The sequence below is a fragment of the Eleutherodactylus coqui genome, chromosome 13, assembly GCF_035609145.1.
Source record: "Eleutherodactylus coqui strain aEleCoq1 chromosome 13, aEleCoq1.hap1, whole genome shotgun sequence".
Taxonomy (NCBI): Eukaryota; Metazoa; Chordata; class Amphibia; order Anura; family Eleutherodactylidae; genus Eleutherodactylus; species Eleutherodactylus coqui.
Genome location: NC_089849.1, coordinates 8,818,821 through 8,844,662, shown reverse-complemented (window position 1 = coordinate 8,844,662; position 25,842 = coordinate 8,818,821). Strand labels below are relative to the sequence as shown.

The following is a 25,842-nucleotide window of genomic DNA, read 5'->3' as shown; positions in this document are numbered from 1 at the left end:
CTTGTATATAGGAGGCAGTATTATAGTAGTTATATTCTTGTATATAGGGGCAGTATTATAGTAGTTATATTCTTGTTCATAAGGGCGGTATTATAGTAGTTATATTCTTGTACATAGGGGCAGTATTATAGCAGTTATATTCTTGCACATAGAGGGCAGTATTATAGCAGTTATATTCTGGTATATAGGGGGCAGTATTATAGTAGTTATATTTTTGTACATAGGGGGCAGTATTATAGTAGTTATATTCTTGTACATAGGGGGCAGTATTATAGTAGTTATATTCTTTTACATAGGGGGCAGTATTATAGTAGTTGTATTCTTGTACATAGGGGGCAGTATTATAGTAGCTATATTCTTGTACATAGGGGGCAATATTATAGTAGTTATATTTTTGTACATAGGAGGCAGTATTATAGTAGATATATTCTTGTATATAGGGGGCAGTATTATAGTAGTTATATTCTTGTACATAGGGGGCAGTATTATAGTAGTTATATTCTTGTACATAGGAGCATTATTATAGTAGTTATATTCTTGTACATAGCAACAGTATTATAGCAGTTATATTCTTGTACATAGGGGGCAGTATTATAGTAGTTATATGCTTGTACATAGGGGGCAGTATTATAGTAGTTATATGCTTGCACATAGGGGGCAGTATTATAGTAGTTATATGCTTGTACATAGGGGGCAGTATTATAGTAGTTATATGCTTGTACATAGGGGGCAGTATTATAGTAGTTATATTCTTGTACATAGGAGCATTATTATAGTAGTTATATTCTTGTACATAGGGGCAGTATTATAGTAGTTATATTCTTGTACATAGGGGGCAGTATTATAGTAGTTGTATTCTTGTACATAGGGGGCAGTATTATAGTAGTTATATTCTTGTACATAGGAGGCAGTATTATAGTAGTTATATTCTGGTATATAGGGGGCAGTATTATAGTAGTTATACTTTTGTACATAAGGGGCAGTATTCTAGTAGTTATATTCTTGTACATAGGAGGCAGTATTATAGTAGTTATATTATTGTACATAGGGGCAGTATTATAGTAGTTATATTCTTGTACATAGGGGGCAGTATTATAGTAGTTGTATTCTTGTACATAGGGGGCAGTATTATAGTAGTTATATTCTTGTACATAGGAGGAGTATTATAGTAGTTATATTCTTGTACATAGGAGGCAGTATTATAGTAGTTATATTCTGGTATATAGGGGGCAGTATTATAGTAGTTATACTTTTGTACATAAGGGGCAGTATTCTAGTAGTTATATTCTTGTACATAGGAGGCAGTATTATAGTAGTTATATTATTGTACATAGGGGCAGTATTATAGTAGTTATATTCTTGTACATAGGGGGCAGTATTATAGTAGTTGTATTCTTGTACATAGGGGGCAGTATTATAGTAGTTGTATTCTTGTACATAGGGGGCAGTATTATAGTAGTTATATTCTTGTACATAGGAGGAGTATTATAGTAGTTATATTCTTGTACAGAGGGAGCAGTATTATAGTAGTTATATTCTTGTACATAGGAGCAGTATTATAGTAGTTATATTCTTGTACATAGGAGTAGTATTATAGTAGTTATATTCTTGTACGCAGGGAGCAGTATTATAGTAGTTATATTCTTGTACATAGGGGGCAGTATTATAGTAATTATATTCTCGTACATAGGGGGCAGTATTATAGTAGTTATATTCTTGTACATAGGGGGCAGTATTATAGTAGTTATATTCTTGTACATAGGAGCAGTATTATAGTAGTTATATTCTTGTACATAGGAGTAGTATTATAGTAGTTATATTCTTGTACACAGGGAGCAGTATTATAGTAGTTATATTCTTGTACATATGGGGCAGTATTATAGTAGTTATATTCTTGTATATAGGGAGCAGTATTATAGTAGTTATATTCCTGTATATAGGGAGCAGTAATATAGTAGTTATATTCTTGTACATAGGGAGCAGTATTATAGTAGTTATATTCTTGTACATAGGGGGCAGTATTACAGTAGTTATATTTTTGTACATATGAGGCAGTATTATAGTAGTTATATTCTTGTACATAGGGGGCAGTATTATAGTAGTTATATTCTTGTACATAGGGAGCAGTATTATGGTAGTTATATTCTTGCAAATAGGGGCAGTATTACAGTAGTTATATTCTTGTACATAGGGGGGCAGTATTATAGTAGTTATATTCTTGTACATAGGAGCAGTATTATAGTAGTTATATTCTTGTACATAGGAGGCAGTATTATAGTAGTTATATTCTTGTACATAGAGGACAGTATTATAGTAGTTATATTCTTGTACATAGGGAGCAGTATTATAGTAGTTATATTCTTGTACATAGGGGGCAGTATTATAGTAGTTATATCCTTGTACATAGGGAGCAGTATTATAGTAGTTATATTCTTGTACATAGGGGGCAGTATTATAGTAGTTATATTCTTGTACATTGGGGGCAGTATTATAGTAGTTATATTCTTGTACATTGGGGGCAGTGTTATAGTAGTTATATTCTCGTACATAGGGGGCAGTATTATAGTAGCTATATTTCTTGTACATAATGGCAGTATTATAGTAGTTATATTCTTGTACATAGGGGCAGTATTATAGTAGTTATATTCTTGTATATAGGAGGCAGTATTATAGTAGTTATATTCTTGTACATAGGAGGCAGTATTATAGTAGTTATATTCTTGTACATAGGAGGCAGTATTATAGTAGTTATATTCTTGTACATAGGAGCAGTATTATAGTAGTTATATTCTTGTACATAGGGGCAGTATTATAGTAGTTATATTCTTGTACATAGGGGGCAGTATTATAGTAGTTATATTCTTGTATATAGGAGGCAGTATTATAGTAGTTATATTCTTGTACATAGGAGGCAGTATTATAGTAGTTATATTCTTGTACATAGGAGGCAGTATTATAGTAAGCAGGTGGAGTTGCCCTCTTTTGCATACACTGTATTATGATGCTACCATTGTGGGTATTACAGCATATAGTTATAGGTAGAAAGTAATGATAAGTCATGTCCCTCTTTTAATCTTCCACCATCTGCATCCCAACCCTCCCCCTATATTACTGGAGAAGCAGCATATAACAGAAATGTATGGACTTATGGTATTAATATAAGCAGACCCCAAGCATGCATTCTAGGACCAAAGAGTATGATAAATGGAAGCAGACGTATAATGTGCAGGAAGCAATGAACTTCCCGGCCCCATGCACTGAAGAAACATTTATTACCGACCCCTGCAGCGTGGAAAGTAAAGTCATCCCAAATGTCCCTGCAAAAATCATCATCTTTGAATTGCACTTGCCTGTAATTACCAGTAATGGCCAATCGAGGGCGCTGTGCTGGGATATATGATAAGCCTAGTAATCAGTCCCCCCATCTATTGTCAAGTAATTATAGTACAAAACGTACAGATTTAATTAAATATTACATGTAGTAATATCCATATTGTCCTCTAGGGGTCAGCAGAGTGGACATAATAGTAATATCGATGTGTCATTTTACAGCCTGCTGTGATGTTAATGTTACCATTCCATGAAATCTCAGATTTAGAACCTTTTTCCTGTGCATCTGGTGTTTGAACGCCCTTTGTTCCATTTGTTAGGTGCAGTTTGCTCTTACTGCAGGGGTTAATTAAAGGGCCGGTAACCCTGCAGTCCATCTACTCTCCATTTGCTAGACTTGGTGAATACAATCTGTTGTTCCCTGTTGTCAGCCACTTCAGGCTGGGGTTGGGAACAGTTTGGGACCTCGGCCTCTGCTGATAATTTCCTATTTGAGCAGTTGACGTTTTCCTGTCCCCAAAAGCAAAAATAAAATGAAAGTTGTTTTCGGCGGCGCTGAAGGTAACCGGAGCCGCCGGTATTTATATCCTCAGCATTTGCTGGAAGGAGCAGCTGGTTTAAAGGGACCTGAAGATGTCAGCTCAGCTGATAACGCGGGGTGTGCGCCCCCCCGAGAACAATAAGCCTTTCATAGAGGCCACAACACCGGTCCGCAGCTGTCACGTACGCAGAGCGACAACAGTGCTGACTACTACAACCCCCATCATGTTACCTAATATACTACTTTAACTGCGTATCCAAGCTTATCATGTGTGATACTATCCCCTGACCTGTGTATCTAATCCCATCCAATGATACTGCCTGATGAGTTGTGTATCTAATCCTATCCTGTGTGATACTGCCTGCTGAGCTGTGTATCTAATCCTATCCTGTATGATACAGTCTGCTGAGCTGTGTATCTAATCCTATCCTGTGTGATAATGTCTGCTGAGCTGTATATCTAATCCTATCGTGTGTGATACTGTCTGCTGAGCTGCTGTATCTAATCCTATATTGTGTGATACTGTCTGCTGAGCTGTGTATCTAATCTTGTCATGCCCGATACTTTCTGCTGAGCCGTGTATCTAATCCTACCCTGTGATACGGTTTGCTGAGTTGTGTATCTAATCCTATCCTGTGTGAAACAACCTCCCTTACAGTTATCAGACCAGTCATGCATCTTTCTCAGCACCCTGAGTGGCTGGTCCTCTTAGTGCTGCAGTGGGAACTTCTCCCACACTCCGGGTTCTGGGAAAGCTGGGTGACAACCTCTTTCAGGACTGTAGAGACTCCTTGCTAGTTGTCACCCGGCTAATAACACTTTATCCAGACTTCTTCTGGCGCTGCGGATAATCCCGGCGCTCCTCCCCGGAACGTGACAGATCCAAGAAGTAGGACGAGAGTTTGGAAACTTTCTGCAAGTTCTCTCTCCTGTAAACAGAGCGGAATACAATGTCCTGCAGCGCCAATTCTGCATCCATCTGTACTGGGGGAGGGGGCTGGGCACCAGCGTGGAGGGGAGGAGACCCCCGCCTGTACCCAGAGATGCTGAAGGGGTGTCGCATCCCAGAATCTTCTGCAATCTAAACATCTCCTGTCTGTTCTGGGGTCGCGTGGCAGGGAAATGTTTTAGTAGTACATAAACAGTAAGTGCAGCCTGACATTCCACAAAGCTCCTCCGGGGGGCCGCGGCTGCTTAAAGGGGAACTCCACCCATCACAAAACTGTCCTCTATCACTTTCCTAATGAGCCCTTTGTCCAGAAATTGAAAAATTCACAGTAAATGTACACGTAATGGCCCCTGTATTAAGGCCCATTTACATGGAGCGATGATCGCTCAGACAGTCTGAGTGACAGCTTTGAGCGATCATTTTGCATAAACTATTAAGTGGCGACTCAGCTACTTAAGTACCAATTGAGTATGCAAATGAAGCTTTAGCTGAATGCAGTTAATAGCTGGAGGAAACTCCTGTGGAGAACTGCTGATAAGGCTGAAGGACGATTTTTAGGTTGGCCTGAATTTAACAATCAGCTAGCAGTGCATGAAAGGTGCACGATGGCCGTGCGTTTAGACACAACGATTATCGCTCAAATGATCACTTTTTAGTGAATTTTAAGCGATCATCGCTCCGTGTAAATGGGCCTTTAGAGCCCCAGTCATTTATTACAGCCCCTAGATGCTTAATGAAAGCACCAGATCTTTATTAGAGACCCTTCCCCTTTATTAGAGCCCCATCATCTTTATTAGACTACCAGGCCCTTTATTACATCCCCCAAACCCTTTTTATTTGGAGCCCCGGACCTATATTACAGCCCCAACCCTTTATTACAGCACCTGCCCCTTTAATAGAGCTTCCAGTCCTTTATTAGAGCCCCCAGTTCCTTTATTATAGCCCCCACCCCTTTATTACAGCCCTGGCCCCTTTATCAACACTCCAGCCCTTTATTAAAACCCGGGCCCTTTATTAAAGCTCCCAGACCCTTTATCGGAGCTCCCAGGCCTTTGTTGGAGCTCCCAGACCTTTATTACACCCCCAGACCTTTAATAGAGCCCCTAACCCTTTATTAGAACCCCCAGCCCTTTATTACAGCCCCCGGCTCATTTATTAGAGCCCCAGCCCTTTATTAGAGCCCCAGCTCTTTATTAGAGCCCCAGCCCTTTTTATTAGAGCCCCCAGCCTTTCTCTTAAAGCCCATCCCAGGTTTTCTGGCGGTGGTTTCCTATTGTATGACTCTTGCAGGGATCTGAATCCCCACAGGTTGTGTCACCAGCACTGGTGGCGGCGCTCCTTAATGTCACTTTCACTGTTCAGCCAGAATAATTTAAAGGAGAACTCTACTTGTATCCATTTCTTACATGTTACAAGACGAGGTTTGTGGATCTGTATACTTGGACCCTCGGCCGGTTCTGGGGCCGGGGGCACACTGCTGATATATGTAATATTCTACTGTGGTCGGTGGAACGTTCAGCGGTTCTCCTTTAAGACCCCCCTCTCCATCTCAGTTGCTGCTGTCCTTGTTTATGTTGGGGGTCCTCGTGGGGCCGCTGACATCTCCATAAAACATGTGTTTGTGTAAATATCCCGACTCTCACAAGACTGTGAAGCTGGGAAGATTCCTGGCAACTTCCTGTGTCCTCCTACCGCGAATGTTCATCTCCCGTGTCCTGTGTGAAAAATCGGATTACCCTGGGAATCCCACGGTCAGAGACCCCGCAGCTCTGCGCATCCTGACAACGAACCCTGCGGCGGTGAAACGCGTCAATCACTGCAGAGATGTAAGAGGGATCTACCCTCTCCTGGCGTATCGCATGTTCCCACCACGGATCCCCCATGGAATCGGCCCGGAAAAACCGCAGCAGAAATCAGCGTCGCAGTATTTGCCGCAGGTCCGCACACAGATTTAGTCTTGTCAACACGTGGATTTTGCCCGCTGACACGACTAAATCTGCGTGCGGATCTGCAGCAAATACCGCGGCAGAAGAGACGCCAATTTACAGGCAGATTCTTACCAACATATTTCACAACAGAATCGGGCATGTGATCGGATCGCTAAGGCCGCGGTCACACGGGCGTAAGCACATCAACGACACATAGTTTCGCAATGGGCATTGCATATTTGTGCACGCAAGTGCGTGGTTTAACGTACGGATTGCAGTCGCAAATCAGGCGCATTCATGCATGCATGAAAAAAAAACAAAAACACAACCGTGCGCCGATCTGCTGAAGCGGGCAATTGGGTGAATTGCTTTAATATGTGCCAGTTTTCTGTGCAGCAAATTAGAGCAGGCATAAAACACAGGTGAGCGAAGCCATTAAAATCAATGCGTTTGATGCAGTGTGCGAAGCGCTGCGCCCGTACGTTCGTGTGACGCCGGACCTAAGGTAAGCTCACATGGCAGAATTAGCTGTGCAACTTTTCATGGCAAATTCCATCTCAAAATCTGCAGCTTTTTGGCGCGGATTCGCACACGGAATTTGCTGCGTCCCTGGAAAAAATCTAATGTCTCATGCGGAGCCGCGATTTTCCGCATCAGAATTCCACATGCGAATTTTGCTCAATAACGGCAAATTCCATGCGCAGATCCGTGCAAAAAGCCGCAGATTTTGATTCAGTCTTCAGGAAATTCCACCGCGTGAACCGGCCTTAAAGCTCTTTTCCGCGTACCGGATTTGTCCGCAGGCCCCGCGCCGCTGCAGATATCATCACATACTTCGTAGGGGGTTTTTTTAACCGTGAAACGTGTTTTGCAGAACATTTTGCGTTACTTCTTGCATTTTTTTCTGCAGAAATAAATTCCAGATTTGTTACGGAGTCGCATCCTCTGTAGGTCAGACATCCACAACACTTCCGCAAGATGGCGTTAATTCGCCAGCGGTTACCTTTTCTGCAGCGCAAAAATACATGCAGATTTGCAATGATGTGGATTTCAGGCCCCGCAGGAGAACGCCGGGATGCAGAACTGAGAACTCCGTAATCCGTGAAAGAGACTTATTATCCACTTGGGTAGAATTTGCAGCAGAACATTCGCAGTGGACCTTCCGCAACGCAGACTCCACAGCAGTAATGCCCAGAGTACCCATGGGGTATCAGAGAGGGGTCACTCAGTTTTCCAATGATTTCCACTATTATTACATTACCTCCCCATGTTTCACTTCTACTTATGCGTGAGTCAGTCTTCACTGCAGTTCTGGCATTCTATTCATGCATCAGGTGGCTCAGGATGAACAGACCCCTCCCACATAGTGGTCAATTCAAACAGCAGCTTCCAGAACTAATAGTTGGGTATGTGGTGCACATGGGTTCCCCGTCCCTTCTGGTGATGGGGTGTCTGTAGACCCCTTTGTAGTACCCAAGAACTGTCCCAGTGCAATGCCCCACCCCCACAATCTATGGCCTCAGCCTGCATAATGAATCCCCTGGACTCAGCAGGTCCCATGTCCCTCGGGGACGGATTAAATACAACAATCAGTGACTTTGTGCCAGTGACTACCTGGACCCCGTCCTGCATGATGCCTCGTTAATTCGCCCCCACGTGGGCCTTTATTCCCATTGTCATGTAGGACAAGGACATAATCCACCCGCTATTTGCTAATTTTCAACCTAATGAGGCGTAAAAGCCGAGAGCTGGTTGGACAAGAGGCCTCATTCACCCGGACGTGTCTGCGCGCCGTATTACCCATGTACTTTTATATGCATAATGAGGAGAGTGGAAACGCCGTTGATTTGCGTTGGGGTACTCAGACACGGGTCATTGACGTACATGAAAAAAGAACATTGCGGCATGCCCTATGTTGGCCCGTATTACTAACGCAATACACAGGACATACGCAGTTTGGGTCCATGAAAGCGCTGCACATTTCACAAACCGAAACCAAATGTGCCCTTTTGAATGAGCCCCGATCAGTATGAGAACATTTAAAGGGGGGTTCACTTTGGTGCATGGTGATAGCAGAGGGGTCATCAAATCTACCCGCACTACCTACCTATCACTACAATTAAAGGGGCATTTAATGGGCAATTCATCTCAGCTGCAGGAGCCCCTCAGTACAGCCAGACACGGGGGGGGGGGGGGGGGGGGGTACCTATGGACCCCTCCAAGTACACGCTTTGTAAAAAAAACATTCGACCCCATAAGAAGTTGTCATTTTGCTATATAATCCGTCCTGCGGTTCCATCTCAGGCAGATCTGTAATGATGGGAGTTGTGGTGATTAGATGAACAGTCTTGTCACCGGAGGCCCTAAAAGTGGTTCCCCCCTTGGCCTATAAGAGGCTCTCGGAGGCTCCTTGTGTGTAGTGACCTCTTCTTCCGCTTATGTAGAGCTTGTTGGCCACTAGACGCCTCTACGACACAGAGAAGAGATTTCACTCCATTACCAGAGGGGGGCGCATTATTGGGGTGTGAGAAGCTGGAGGGTCGTATCCATGAATTGTCCCCCATCAGGCCGTTCTGGCCAGACTGTTAGGGGGTGTTGGGACCAGGGGATGTGTGAGGGCACACAAGGTGACCGGGCTCAGGACGCCCCCTACAGACCACCAGTAGAGAGGATCGTCTGACCAGACTGTTAGGAGGTGTTGGGACCAGTGGATGGGGGCACACAAGGTGACCGGGCTCAGGATGCCCCCTACAGACCACCAGTAGAGAGGAGCGTCTGACCAGACTATTAGGTGGTGTTGGGAACATCGGATGTGTGAGGGCACACAAGGTGACCAGGCTCAGGACCCCCGACAGACCACCAATAGAGAGGAGCGTCTGACCAGACTATTAGGTGGTGTTGGGAACATCGGATGTGTGAGGGCACACAAGGTGACCGGGCTCAGGATGCCCCCTACAGACCACCAGTAGAGAGGAGTGTCTGACCAGACTGTTAGGAGGTGTTGGGACTAGTGGATGGGGGCACACAAGGTGACCGGGCTCAGGATGCCCCCTACAGACCACCAGTAGAGAGGAGCGTCTGACCAGACTATTAGGTGGTGTTGGGAACATCGGATGTGTGAGGGCACACAGGGTGACCGGGCTCAGGTAGCCCCCTACAGACCACCAGTAGAGAGGAGCGTCTGACCAGACTGTTAGGAGGTGTTGGGACCAGTGGATGCGTTGGGGCACACAAGGTGGCTGGGTTCAGGACATACGACAGTCGGTCCCAACTAGTGTTGCTAAGAGGTACAATGACAGCTCAGTGATATGTTCAGGACATCCTGCAGCCACATGTGGGGGGGGGGGGGGGTCACAGCAGCCCCCACAACATTGTCACACTTCCATGGCTGCCCGCATGCCAGACTTATCACCAGTAGAACATGTATGGGATCATCTGAGACATCAACTGGACAGCCTACATGGCTCAGTAACAGCAAATGTGGAGCGATATGCCGTAGGATACTATACAGAACTTGTATGCCTCCATGCCTGCCCGTATCACATCTTGTATCTAAGCTAGAGGCGGTACAACAAGGTACTAGAGCCTCCATGCCTGCCTGTATCACATCTTGTATCTAAGCTAGAGGCAGTACAACAGGGTACTAGAGCCTCCATGCCTGCCTGTATCACATCTTGTATCTAAGCTAGAGGCTGTGGAAACACCCTGAATCTGCATGTGTTGATGTTTAAAGTTTGCAGTGTGACTTTGGCGCAGGAACGATCGCTACCAGATCAGAAAGTCACAACACATTCCGCAGCAGAAAATCCGCACACAAGAATGCAATAACATATACAAAATCAAGCATATAAACTCGTTAACTGCAGAAAGGCCTCAGGGATGCTGGGTGGTGCCCGAGGCTCCCGTGTGCCGATGAGTGTCCGTCCGTGAAATAAACTGACAGGAACGGCTCAGATTTATTGGGTATTTGGTCTGCGCTACATTTTTTACGCACGCAGCAAAAATGCAAAAAGGATCAATGGATTTCTCATGGCTGCGAGTGTAACTGCGCAATGGATACACGCGTGTCGAGCGCATTCACTGCGGGTTGTAAACACTTCCATAGATTTGCAGGGGTGACCGATATAGGACCTGCTGCGACTGCTTTCCACACACGTAAAAATCTGTATTAGTATACCCCAATGCAAGTCTATGTGGCTTCATGCTGTTCATATTACACGCGTGATATGGATGGTAAACACGCCGGTGTGAATGAGCCCTTATAGTACAACACGAGGGGAGGTTTCCACAATCTTCACACAGCTGAAAATTTACGAAAGGAATCCTCAGCGTTTTTGTAAAAGCTGCGAGGTGCAACCCTGGAACACAAGGGTTAAATCAGCAATTAGAACTGCAGCCAAATCCATATCATTAGGTGTGACCACTATTTGCTCTGCTGGGGGTGTGAAGGTACCTGTATGCTTCTTTGTAGGGAGGTGAATCACCTACGGCCACCCCCTGTGGAGAGACACAATGGGGGGTCTCCTATCTACAAGTCCTCATCTGCATATGAAAGCAGCAATCTCTCCATGACCCCACAGGAGAATGACCCCCAGCCCCAACACACAGGAGGAGGAGGCCATCATAGTCACTAATGTGACACATCCTGTACATCCCTAATGGGAGGCAGATGTGCAGGACAAGTTCACATACTGCTATATGATCTATAACCCATAGCAACCAAGGAACCATAAATATTGTGTATATATAATCCATAGCAGCCAAGGAACAATTCATATTGAGAATATGCAATCCATAGTGTAGTGGCCCCGTGTTAGTGGGGCCCGTCCATAAGTTTGAATGTGCTTGTCCTGTGCAATTGTATTGTCAGCGTCTTCAATGTGTATGCATTTGATGTGTATTGCACCTCTGCAGTATTGAATGGGTTAATGTCTGAGAAATGTATCATGTTGTGTGTCATGTGACTGTGTTTTAGGTATATGTAGGTGAGGATGCAAGGGAGAGTGGACACACTTCAGTTTGGAGCCTGCAAAGGAGTCCAGCAGGGGTTTTGCCAAGTGAGCAGTGAGGAGACAGGCTAGTCTGCCCACACCTATCGGTCGGTGTGTGGAAGCATGGAAGAGGCTGAGCGATTCCATGATGTGCGGCCTGGGATTTCTCCGTGTGGGATGTGCCAGTGCTACCACTAAGTACCGGGTGAAAAGAGGGATTGTTGCTTGGCGTATGAAGGCCAGGAAGCATGAGTGTGGACAGGTAGAGAGTGAGAGAGAGCGAAAGAGAGTCGCTGGGAGCGGGATCACACAGATAACTAGGACTGTGGATTGTCCAGATTACCCCGTGTGTCCTCCCTGTCACACCACCTTGTCTTGTTGTATCTGTGCCAGCTTGTTATGGGAGTTTCAGTAAATGGGCATTACCGGCCGTTCCAAGTTTTGTTCAGAGAGAAATAGAGAAACTCGCCTGTTCTAGGAGCGCGCACTTCACCGCTCCCGCAGCCACATTTCCCGTGTCACGTTCACCCGCCCAGTCCCGGCGGTTCTCAGTAAGACAATCCACAAGAAAAAAGCTTGACTTGACTTTAGGGAAAAAATGTTTCTGCTTTATTTAGAAGAGTGCCATAAACCCCGGATACGGAGAGCGCGTTACGGACTCTAAACGGAGTTGTTGTTCACCTCAATGTTCCTTATTAACATGTTACTTGTGTAGACAGACGTAACAAATCAATTAAAAACACCTGATGAGTTAACCGCCTCAGCGTGCCGATCAGCAGCTAACGAACACGTGTTCTACAAGAACTACTCTGAAATGTCACATAAGCGGCAAAACACGAATATTCAATAAATAGTAACTGGATACAAAACCATATGAAAATGACATCGTTTTTTATGTTTTTAGGCCCCCTGTCCGCGGACGTGATTTAGCCAACGGTAAGTCGCCGGTGAATCACGCCGTCTGAAGCTTTCGATAGCGTTGCTTTGCTTTGCATCGCCATCACGCTGCCACATCCAGGTTCATGAATTCATTACAAGCGTGATAAAAGGGGAAAAAACAACTTCTTTAATAAATAAAAAACAAATCTGTTTTGGCATTCGTGCCTGATGGTCTTCTAGTGTTTAGGTTCATGATTAGAAATGAGCAAGCATGCTCGCTAAGGGCAATTACTCGATCGAGCATTGTCCTTAGCAAGTACCTGCCGGCTCGGAAGAAAAGGTTCGGGTGAGAGGGTAAGTTGCGGCAGTGAGCGGGGATGGGGGGGGGGGAGAGATCTTCCCTCCGTTCCCGCCGCCGGCAGCCGAGCCTTTTCTTCCGAGCGGGCAGGTACTTGCTAAGGACAATGCTCGATCGAGTAATTGCCCTTAGCGAGTATGCTCACTCATCTCTAGTCATGATCCAAAAGGCCTCTCGCTTGAGGATTAATTCTAAATGAAGCAGAAACACATTTGTTCAGAGATGGTGGCGTCACGAGTGACAACGGGCATTGCGGTAACTCCTGGTTACTATTCCCCTGTGACCTTCCCCAGCAGTAACTTAGATGGGTCCTGAGCTACCCCCAGGGGAGGAGATGGTAGAGCCGCCATGACAGAAGTAATGTTTGTATTCCCCGCCTGTTTAAATAAAATAAATCTTGTTATTTGTATGGCGCCAACTTATTCCGCAGCGCTTGCAGGTAATTTATGTATTATCCCTCACCAAGCTGGGCGCTTATTTTACCGACCTCAGAAGGATGGAGGGATGAGTCAACCTTGAGCCGCTACCTAAACCATGTAAGGATGGAACCCGCAACCTTCAGGTCATGAGCAAGAGCTTATAAGGACTGCATGTCCGCTGCCTTAACACTCTGCGCCACACAAGACTCATTTACATTGTGTGTAACCCATAGCAACCAGGGAACCATTAGTATTGGGAATGTATAATCCATAGCAACCAGGGAACCATTAGTATTGGGAATGTATAATCCATAGCAACCAGGGAACCATTAGTATTGGGAATGTATAATCCATAGCAACCAGGGAACCATTAGTATTGGGAATGCATAATCCATAGCAACCAAGTACAATGCAAGTAGCCCTAGTAAGTAGTAACCCATGGCAACCACTATGTCTGTTCTGTATCTGTTAGCAACCAAGTTCAGCGGAAGTCTAATCTTTTATCAGTAAGCAATAGAAACTAGAGAATCAATGACATGACTATCTGTAACCCATAGCAACCAGGGAACCATTAATATTGAGTATGTGTAACCCACAGCAACCAAGTGGAAGACAAGTCACATTGGTGCTCAACTACCGTACAGGAAGTGTAACCATAGTAACCAGGTAGACTACTGGCCCGGTGACCCATAAGAGATATTACGCAGCATGGAGGAGTTTAACAGCCGTCGCAACACCAATAAATATGTGCGACCGATTAGCGCCCAGACGTAGTGGAGATGCAAATGAAGCCTCATCGTAGACGTTGGCCTAAATGCGGCGCTCTTGCCATTCGCCGCTGGTCAGGTCCTCGATGGGCCGCACTCAATGACCGCCATTTATCACATTCTGAAAATCCGTAAACAGCCGTTCCCTGCCGGCGTCCTACTGAGATTTCATGTTTCTAATTAACCCTTTTACCTCTGAATATAAATTGTGAGACCCAAATAACCAAAGACCCAACATAAGAAGCGGCTGCCGAACATCTCTGCCGCCGCTTATCGGGGGGGGGGGGGGGGGGTTCCAGCTCATACAATTAGGACCGTGCTGCACCCCACATCTGTCTCTTAGGCTCCACAGACAGTAGATTGCCTACAGACCGCCCAGGATTGTCGCAGTGCGCCCTCACCGGTCTCACATGTCCGAACGCTTCTGGCCGCATCGCGTTCGGTATTAGTCACATCGTAAAGGCATTTAGGTTCAGAAGCCACAATAATCCCCCTCCACAAGACCCTGCAGGAACTAGTGCAGACCGGTCCGGTCCCCATACGTGTCACAGGAAGGTCCCCGGCACCAGCAGTAGTCACAATCCATCAACCTTTGTTCAACAGCTTTGTAAATGTCTGTTTTGGTAAAGCCGGGTGACACTGACAACCAATATGGCCGCCTCTCCACCAGGCTCAAATCACACTTGATGTCATTTTCCTAACCAACTGCAGCCTTCGACTTTAGTAAGGAAAAACTGCAATAACCGTCCCTGGCATTACCCCCCACCACTACGATGTGCCTCCCAGGACTCCTCTGTAGGACACGGAGTGGTGGCCATGTTGGTTGTCACCCAATTTTCCCTGAAAGAGACGAGGTTGTATAAGTTCGGGTGACTTGGGGACTTCAGTTGTGACTTTCCATCTGTGCGGAGGGCAATAAGAGCTGAACCCCAGTTATTACACAACCCCGAACCTTCCCCGCCATCTATGGCCTATACTGGGACAATGCATTGCCGCCCCTTTAAGGCCTAATTTCTGGAAGGTGACCAGGAAGCAGCTGAGGAGAAGTGTGGGGATTCCTTCATACTCGGGGGACTTCACAATTAACTGCCGGAAGCCAGAGCTAAAACCCTGAGAAAAAGATTGTCCTGAGATATCTAAGGCTCCCACATAATCCATACTGAAGAGCCGTGAAGTGAGGTACGAGGCCACAGAGGGCCTCATCGGGGCTGACAGTTCACCGAGAGTTCCTGAAATTGGCTTTGGTGACATCACAGTATGGAAGGTAGAGGACATCACACTGCCCAAACCCACTCTGCCAGCTCCAGCTGACCACATGGCACAGAGCCTTGTCTCTAGCTCTATCGAGCCACAATGCACCAACCTGATGCCAGCTCTATTTAATCAAACATACCAACCTGATGCCAACTCCATCTAGCCATAATGCACCAAGCTGATGCCAGCTCCATCTAACCAAATGCACCAACCTGATGCCAGCTCCATCTAACCAAATGCACCAACCTGATGCCAGCTCCATCTAGCCACAATGCACTAACCTGATGCCAGCTCCATCTAGCCACAATGCACTAACCTGATGCCAGCTCCATCTAGCCACAATGCACTAACCTGATGCCAGCTCCATCTAACCAAATGCACCAACCTGATGCCAGCTCCATCTAACCAAATGCACCAGCCTGATGCCAGCTCCATCTAACCACAATGCACCAACCTGATGCCAGCTCCATCTAACCAAATGCACCAACCTGATGCCAGCTCCATCTAACCAAATGCACCAACCTGATGCCAGCTCCATCTAACCAAATGCACCAACCTGATGCCAGCTCCATCTACCAAATGCACCAACCTGATGCATTATAGCTAGATGGAGCTGGCATCAGGTTAGTGCATTTGGTTAGATGGAGCTGGCATCAGGTTAGTGCATTTGGTTAGTTGGAGCTGGCATCAATTTGATGCATTATAGCTAGATGGAGCTGGCATCAAATTGATGCCAGCTCCAACTAACCAAATGCACTAACCTGATGCCAGCTCCATCTAACCAAATGCACTAACCTGATGCCAGCTCCATCTAACCAAATGCACCAACCTGATGCCAGCTCCATCTAGCTATAATGCATCAAATTGATGCCAGCTCCAACTAACCAAATGCACTAACCTGATGCCAGCTCCATCTAACCAAATGCACCAGCCTGATGCCAGCTCCATCTAACCAAATGCACCAACCTGATGCCAGCTCCATCTAACCAAATGCACCAACCTGATGCCAGCTCCATCTAACCAAATGCACCAACCTGATGCCAGCTCCATCTAATCAAATGCACTAACCTGATGCCAGCTCCATCTAACCAAATGCACTAACCTGATGCCAGCTCCATCTAACCAAATGCACTAACCTGATGCCAGCTCCATCTAACCAAATGCACCAACCTGATGCCAGCTCCATCTAACCAAATGCACCAACCTGATGCCGGCTCCATCTAGCCATAATGCACCAACCTGACGCCGGCTCCATCTAACTATAATGCATCAAATTGATGGCAGCTCCATCTAACCAAATGCACCAACCTGATGGCAGCTCCATCTAACCAAATGCACCAACCTGATGCCAGCTCCATCTAGCTAGAATGCATCAAATTGATGCCAGCTCCATCTAACCAAATGCACTAACCTGATGCCAGCTTCATCTAACCAAATGCACCAGCCTGATGCCAGCTTCATCTAACCAAATGCACCAACCTGATGCCAGCTCCATCTAACCAAATGCACCAACCTGATGCCAACTCCATCTAGCTATAATGCATCAAATTGATGCCAGCTCCAACTAACCAAATGCACTAACCTGATGCCAGCTCCATCTAACCAAATGCACCAACCTGATGCCAGCTCCATCTAACCAAATGCACCAACCTGATGCCAGCTCCATCTAACCAAATGCACCAACCTGATGCCAGCTCCATCTAACCAAATGCACCAACCTGATGCCAGCTCCATCTAGCTAGAATGCATCAAATTGACGCCAGCTCCATCTAGCCACAATGTACTAACCCTGACGCCAGCTCCATCTAGCCACAATGCACCCAACCTGACGCCAGCTCCATCTAGCCACAATGCACCCAACCTGACGCCAGCTCCATCTAGCCACAATGCACCCAACCTGACGCCAGCTCCATCTAGCCACAATGCACCCAACCTGACGCCAGCTCCATCTAGCCACAATGCACCCAACCTGACGCCAGCTCCATCTAGCCACAATGCACCCAACCTGACGCCAGCTCCATCTAGCCACAATGCACCCAACCTGACGCCAGCTCCATCTAGCCACAATGCACCCAACCTGACGCCAGCTCCATCTAGCCACAATGCACCCAACCTGACGCCAGCTCCATCTAGCCACAATGCACCCAACCTGACGCCAGCTCCATCTAGCCACAATGCACCCAACCTGACGCCAGCTCCATCTAGCCACAATGCACCCAACCTGACGCCAGCTCCATCTAGCCACAATGCACCCAACCTGACGCCAGCTCCATCTAGCCACAATGCACCCAACCTGACGCCAGCTCCATCTAGCCACAATGCACCCAACCTGACGCCAGCTCCATCTAGCCACAATGCACCCAACCTGACGCCAGCTCCATCTAGCCACAATGCACCCAACCTGACGCCAGCTCCATCTAGCCACAATGCACCCAACCTGACGCCAGCTCCATCTAGCCACAATGCACCCAACCTGACGCCAGCTCCATCTAGCCACAATGCACCCAACCTGACGCCAGCTCCATCTAGCCACAATGCACCCAACCTGACGCCAGCTCCATCTAGCCACAATGCACCCAACCTGACGCCAGCTCCATCTAGCCACAATGCACCCAACCTGACGCCAGCTCCATCTAGCCACAATGCACCCAACCTGACGCCAGCTCCATCTAGCCACAATGCACCCAACCTGACGCCAGCTCCATCTAGCCACAATGCACCCAACCTGACGCCAGCTCCATCTAGCCACAATGCACCCAACCTGACGCCAGCTCCATCTAGCCACAATGCACCCAACCTGACGCCAGCTCCATCTAGCCACAATGCACCCAACCTGACGCCAGCTCCATCTAGCCACAATGCACCCAACCTGACGCCAGCTCCATCTAGCCACAATGCACCCAACCTGACGCCAGCTCCATCTAGCCACAATGCACCCAACCTGACGCCAGCTCCATCTAGCCACAATGCACCCAACCTGACGCCAGCTCCATCTAGCCACAATGCACCCAACCTGACGCCAGCTCCATCTAGCCACAATGCACCCAACCTGACGCCAGCTCCATCTAGCCACAATGCACCCAACCTGACGCCAGCTCCATCTAGCCACAATGCACCCAACCTGACGCCAGCTCCATCTAGCCACAATGCACCCAACCTGACGCCAGCTCCATCTAGCCACAATGCACCCAACCTGACGCCAGCTCCATCTAGCCACAATGCACCCAACCTGACGCCAGCTCCATCTAGCCACAATGCACCCAACCTGACGCCAGCTCCATCTAGCCACAATGCACCCAACCTGACGCCAGCTCCATCTAGCCACAATGCACCCAACCTGACGCCAGCTCCATCTAGCCACAATGCACTAACCCTGACGCCAGCTCCATCTAGCCACAATGCACTAACCCTGACGCCAGCTCCATCTAGCCACAATGCACTAACCCTGACGCCAGCTCCATCTAGCCACAATGCACTAACCCTGACGCCAGCTCCATCTAGCCACAATGCACTAACCCTGACGCCAGCTCCATCTAGCCACAATGCACTAACCCTGACGCCAGCTCCATCTAGCCACAATGCACTAACCCTGACGCCAGCTCCATCTAGCCACAATGCACTAACCCTGACGCCAGCTCCATCTAGCCACAATGCACTAACCCTGACGCCAGCTCCATCTAGCCACAATGCACTAACCCTGACGCCAGCTCCATCTAGCCACAATGCACTAACCCTGACGCCAGCTCCATCTAGCCACAATGTACTAACCCTGACGCCAGCTCCATCTAGCCACAATGCACCCAACCTGACGCCAGCTCCATCTAGCCACAATGTACTAACCCTTATGCCAGCTCCATCTAGCCACAATGCACCCAACCTGACGCCAGCTCCATCTAGCCACAATGCACCCAACCTGACACCAGCTCCATCCAGCCACAATGCACCCAACCTGACACCAGCTCCATCTAACCACAATGCACCCAACCTGACGCCAGCTCCATCTAGCCACAATGCACCCAACCTGACGCCAGCTCCATCTAACCACAATGCACCCAACCTGATGCCAGCTCCATCTAGCCATAATGCACTAACCCGGATGCCAGCTCCATCTAGCCACAATGCACCCAACCTGACGCCAGCTCCATCTAGCCACAATGCACCCAACCTGATGCCAGCTCCATCTAGCCACAATGTACTAACCCTGACGCCAGCTCCATCTAGCCACAATGCACCCAACCTGACGCCAGCTCCATCTAGCCACAATGCACTAACTCTGACGCCAGCTCCATCTAGCCACAATGCACCCAACCTGACGCCAGCTCCATCTAGCCACAATGCACCCAACCTGACGCCAGCTCCATCTAGCCACAATGCACCCAACCTGACGCCAGCTCCATCTAGCCACAATGTACTAACCCTGACGCCAGCTCCATCTAGCCATAATGCACTAACCCTGATGCCAGCTCCATCTAACCACAGTGCAGTGACTCTGGTGCCAACTCAATATAGTTACATGCACTAACAGCAGCTCCATCTGGCCACAGCTACAATTTAGATACCCCACTGTCGGCTCCATATAATCACTGTGGCTTCCAGTTCTAAGTAGCCACAGAGCACAGACCTCATTGCCATCTCCAACCAGCCGCAGCGTCCAACTTTTCCTAATCACTGTGCAGAAAACCTGTTGCCACTTGTCACAACAATACACGTACTCCAGTGCCAGTTGTCGGCTTGTGACACCCAAATGCATCAGCCGCTCTGCCAACTCCATTAGGTCCACAATGCCAACTGTACTGCATTCATAAACCCCAACTGGCAGCCGTCCTAAAACTCCAGACCCCGTGTGGCATCTCCATTACTAGCCCCCATACAGCGTGCGTTGGATCCCATAGTGAGGTTCACATTGCATCGGTCTGTAAGAATTGGGGGTCATTCACATACGGCAGATTTGTTGCCGAAATTTCTGTGACTTTTCCGTTCGTCTGATTGAGAATTGCAGGAATCCAAACCGCATCCCGAAATCCTGGGAAAAAGATTTCTGCAGCTAATGATCTGGTAATGGTTTCCAGCTGTGCCGACTTCCCACGTGCACCTGGTCGGACACAGCGAGCGTGAGATCATCTGACTAAGACTGCGGCCCTTTAAATATGACAGCTGTATACGGGTGACACATGTAACATTATGGAGCGCTCATACTAACACAATGCTGGATCGGTCATGTGACCTGTTAAAGGACTACTGCCAATCTTCTCCAAAACAAAACAAAGCATTCAGACACTTAAAGGGCCGGTAACCCTATAAATGTGCTGCAACTTCGCTAGAGGGAAAGCTTCTGACACAACAGATACATTCTCCCATCCAATTCTCCACAATCTAATATCATTATATTGTGGATTCCCTTAAAGGGCCAGTTACCCCAAAGTTGGCAGGTTGTAATAGTGCAGCAGCAGCGTTATAAGAGGAACAACAGTCACATATGATGTAAATGTCTCATAGGTGACATCAAGTAGCCATCATGGGGGGCAGGGAGGTTTCTTCACTTCCTGTCACTAATCCCACACTACATTCAGCCCCTCTCCAGATAGAAATGGCTGATAACAAAAAGCAACACATGACTATAATGGCTCTTCTGGAAGTTTCATGCATGTCCTACAGGATGTGCTGCAGCAGCAGCGCATTAATTACATGTTGGGACCTTTCACATAAAACTAATTGTTCCGTAAAGGGGAGGCAGCGGAATCCGCCTGTCTCGGGGTACGTCACATGAGGCGAAATCGATGCGGGCATTCTGCAACAGTATACGCGCGCCAATTCCGCTGGAGGTCCACGGTGGCCGAATGGTGTGCATTGGGCGGCATTTTAACGGCTGAGCAGTTGTGGAATTTAACCCTTCTATCCCAAGGGTTCCGCAGCATAGACAGCTGTGGATTTAGGATCCGCCGCACTTTTGAAAAGCGCTGTGGATTTGTTGCGATTTCTGAAATCTCCATATCGCTCGTACGGTCAATGCCGCGGAACTTTGATGGTGGCATGCATGCGGATTTTGATGCGGAATGGCGTTACAGTTAAGGTATATTGAAACGGCGGAATTTCCCTGTGAATTCTGCCTCTATAATCCCTGTCAGAATTTGTGGAATTTTGTGGAAATTCTTGACTCGGGTTCCACGTCAGGAAGGCTACATGGGGATTTTCCCCTTTGGAAAAGGCAAAGTCTGTGTGCAGAACTGCGAAAAACTCAAGTGCAAACCCACAGCTTAGCGCAAAATTTGGCGCAGAATACGCACAGAAAAATCCAACATGGATTCTGCGGTGTGACACGTGGAACGGTCTGTGACAGAATAATGTGCCACGTTCAGAAGCAGCCTTTTACATCACATCTAAAGCTGGACCGCAAACTCTTCTGCTCCGAGGAAAGAATCCATATAAACTGCATTAGCCGAGGCAGCGACATTTATGCAGCGTGCCCAGCAGCGTCACCCTCCGCTGAGTCAGCCTTTGTCCTCAGCAGTCAGGTATGCGCCATATCCTTCATGTGTCACAGATTTGCGCTCATTCCTCAATTCTAAATATAACGGCGCCGTTTCTGCTTCACCAGCACAAAATAAAAATCTTCAATTGACCTTTAAGAAAATCTTCAGACACTGATTGTGCAACAAAAAGGCAGACGCGCTCACAGGGACCTTTGGATGCTCCAGCAGCCCCCCTGTCAGTATTTAACTCTTCCTTCTCTCCACAAGTCAGTACAATGCAACATTGTAACAGCAATACAAGATATTTACAAACAGAACACAATGTAGCAAGAATAACCAAAGCTCTGCAGGATGGAGCCTCATCGGAGGGCAGTGGGGCCACATGCAAAGGCTCTACCGGGTCACCCCAAATCTCACATCCCATTTATACTTCTAATGGTATGTTCACATGCAGAATTGATGGGGTGGGAAAAATCCACGTTAAAATCCACCCTTGTGAGTTCTTAGTAGGTGCAGATACACAATATACCTTAACTAATGTGTCTGAACCCCGCAGCGCGTTTTGATGCAGATTTTGAAGTCCCATGTCTTTGTGAAGCAAAAGGTCACTTCTTTTTCCCCCACTGTCATATATTTTAATTACACGTCAGAAAAAATATAGTAACAGTGTGTACGGCTAAAAAAAAGTCCTCTGTTCATCCTGTTCAACCTATTACCCCCCAATGTTCATCCAGAGGAAGCAAAGAACCCCAATGAGGTGGAAGCCAATGTTCCCCATGTTAGATGAAAAAAATCCTTCCCAACTCCAATCTGGCAATCGGAATAATCCCCGGATCACCGACCCTTCTGAGCTCCTCTAGACCTTTTCTGATGCCCCCATGATCCTATTTGCCTTGGCAGCAGCTGCCTGACACTGGTCGCTCCAGTTAAGCTTACAGATAACTACAATCCCCCAGTCCTTCTCCATGTCGGTGTCCCCAGTGGTTTCCCATTTAGTGTGTGATGGTGACATGGATTTCCCTCCCATGTGCAGAACTTTACATTTGTCAGTGTTACACCTCATTTGCCATTTTTCTGCCCCCAACTTAACCCAATCCATTTGTAACTGTATACAGATCTATATGTAACCGCATTGTGTTCTCTTGTGGTAATTACCTTACATAGTTTATTATCATCTCCAACAATATTGCTATATTACTGCATAATCCTTCTACCAGGACATTAATAAATGTATTAAAAAGAATGGGGCCCAAAATCAACCCCTGTGGTACCCCACTAGTAACCGTGATTCCTCCAATACTGCCCCCTGTGGTATCCCACTAGTAACAGTGACCTCTCCAATATTGCCCTGTGGTATCCCACTAGTAACAGTGACCTCTCCAATACTGCCCCCTGTGGTATCCCACTAGTAACAGTGACCTCTCCAATATTGCCCTGTGGTACCCCACTAGTAATAGTGACCCCCTCCACTATTGCTCCCTGCAGAGGCGTAATTTGAAGCTCCCGGGCCCCGATGCTAAACTTGTAACAGGGCCCCCAACTATAATGCTTTATTCATAGTACTGGGTTCCCTATATGGAGAAGAGAGGTCTTATGGGCCCCCTAAGGCTCCGGGGCCCGGGTGCAACCGCATCCCCTGCATCCCCTATAGTTACGCCCCTGGCTCTCTGTGATACCCCACTAGTAACAGTGTCCCAGTCAGAGTATGTGCCATTAATACCCCCTCGCCCCCCTACTCTCTATCATTGACCCGTTACTTACACACTTCCTTCCTTCATGTTACACTAACCTTTTATAAAACAAATATTACCAATAGGACACATATTGTAGCGGATTTTGTAATGGACTACGCGCCAAAACAGGTGCCACAATATGCCGTATATTCACCTGGGCGAGTGTGATATAGGAAGAAAGAAAATCGGAGCTGCGTCGCGCTTTATTCAATAAACAGATGAAAAGCCATAAGTTTTTTTTTTTTTTTACGTGTGAATTCCGTTCATATCGCGATTGGACAGAACTCGCACAATCACCCATGTGACTGCGCCCTAAGAGACCTCTAGGACCCCTCAGGAGGCCGATAGCCGGAGCACGACCTGAAGCTCCTTACCCCCTACAGTTACATTACTTCCCATCAATAAAGCAGATGATGCAGAGTCACAGGATGGTGAGAATTCTAAACCCAAGGAAATCCGCTCCCCACTTGTGCAACTACAACTCCCAGGATGCCGTCGCTTTCAGGATATGCTGGGAGTTACCAATGCAGTATCGTATAGAGAAAGACATTACAGCGCCAAGATGGCGTCCCCTGTTCATATGTCTTAATAGGGCTTATGAACGTCATATCGAGGGGTCCCTTGCTCAGCAGCCCCCCCTAGTCCCAGAACAGAGAGCTGCTCCGTAAGTGTCGCACCCGTTTTGGTGGAACGTCTGCCGTCCTGTAATAGACGCTGCTGGGGAAAAGTCTGTTTGGCCACGGCTACCCCCCCAGCAAAATGAGTTGTTTGCTGGGGGTGCCGAGAGCAGGAGCGGGGGGTGAACAGCTGCTTGCCCCAGCTACACATTGGGGTGGCATCTTGGCGAAACGCCTTCAAGTCTAGGGCTACACGGAGACTTTGGTCGCGCAACGCCAAGTCTTAAGGCAGTTGTGTGACCAAAAACTTTGTGCCGCTCGCTTTGGCAGGACAGTTCAGCGGAAATTCACACAAATGATTGAAAAAAATCAGTCCGAAATCGGACAGAAATGAAACCAAACTCGTCAAAATTCCAGGTAAAAAAAATGCAAATGTTCTATTTTAGTGCAATTTTTGTACAATAATCGCCATTGAAGTCTATGTGTGGCTTTAAAAAATGGGTTCATTGACATGAACATGTTTTGTGACCACAAAAAAATAGGACCTGTCCGAACTTTCTGGGATTGCGCAGCAAAGGTCCCAAATAAGTCTATGAGAGGTGCGTAAATACGCGTGTAAACGCACAATATGCTGCGCAATTCCATAAAGCACAGAACCCATCTGGACCTTATTAGGGTAAAATAGCCCTTTAAATCGGGCCGGCAGTGTTTTTTTTACGTGTGACCAAAAAATACCTTACTATGTGCCAATATGCGAACAGATCTACCTCCGTCATGGCACAGATGCGCTGCGGTGAAGGATACGCAATTACAGGCGTCTGAATAAGCCCTTAAAGTTGTAATTTGCTGGTTAGAAAATAGCTAAATCGTAAGTCGGTTGCGACTTGCATTGCAGTCCGTGACGGCAAAGTAGTGTGCGACTTGTCACCAGTTGCGGCTAGGACTATACAACGCAACTTTGGTCGCACAACACGATGGCAGTATTACACATGGCATCTGATGATTGTCCACGGGGTCTCGCTGCAGCCTGATGCGACAATGAGATGAAAGTCGCAAGAAATTCAAAACTGTGGGAGTTTTTGTTGCAGCTTGCAAGTAGCATCCTGGGCTGTGACGCGAGTTGCGCACGACTGCGACGTCTCAGCGACCTTTCTGCAATGGGACAGTTTTTAACTAAATCAGAGCTATAAAACAGCCGCATGAAAGCGCGACGCGCACGTATTTTGGTTGTGCAACTTTTCTAACATTGATGTTGCGACCGAAAGTCGCCATTTAGTCCTGACCTTTACACGCTGAAGTAGGAATCATCAGGAATGCTGAGCGCCGGCGCCGATATATATATATATATATATATATATATACTTCCCTCTAGGATAATAATCGTCACTGTTGATACAAATCAGACAAAGCTGGCACTTACCATAACCTTCATCCTCCGCCCGGGGGTTAATAGTCCATGCCAGGGGCAGCAGTAGGATCCAGCACGCAGCTCTGGCAGTGAGGAAGTGTTCAGAGCTGCAGCTTTGTCCTGACTAAGACTGGCTCACAGATGAATGGGACAGAATTCCAGAATCCCCCTCCCACCGCCTGCTATTGGCCCCTGGGA

The 25,842-nt window shown here is 47.2% G+C and overlaps 1 protein-coding gene across 3 annotated transcripts in view; it reads right to left on the bottom strand.

Moving 5' to 3' along the window:
• CASS4 (Cas scaffold protein family member 4) overlaps window positions 1-25,842 on the bottom strand; it is an 81,378-nt gene that overhangs the window by 21,579 nt on the left and 33,957 nt on the right. Inside the window, exon 1 of one of the 3 annotated variants that reach the window (XM_066588182.1) lies at window positions 25,657-25,767. The exons of the other annotated variants lie outside the window; for them this stretch is intronic. Coding sequence (XP_066444279.1) covers window positions 25,657-25,668 — 12 coding nt within the window. The 5' untranslated portion in view covers window positions 25,669-25,767. Of the gene's footprint in view, window positions 1-25,656; window positions 25,768-25,842 lie in introns of those variants that run through there. 3 annotated transcript variants of the gene reach the window in all.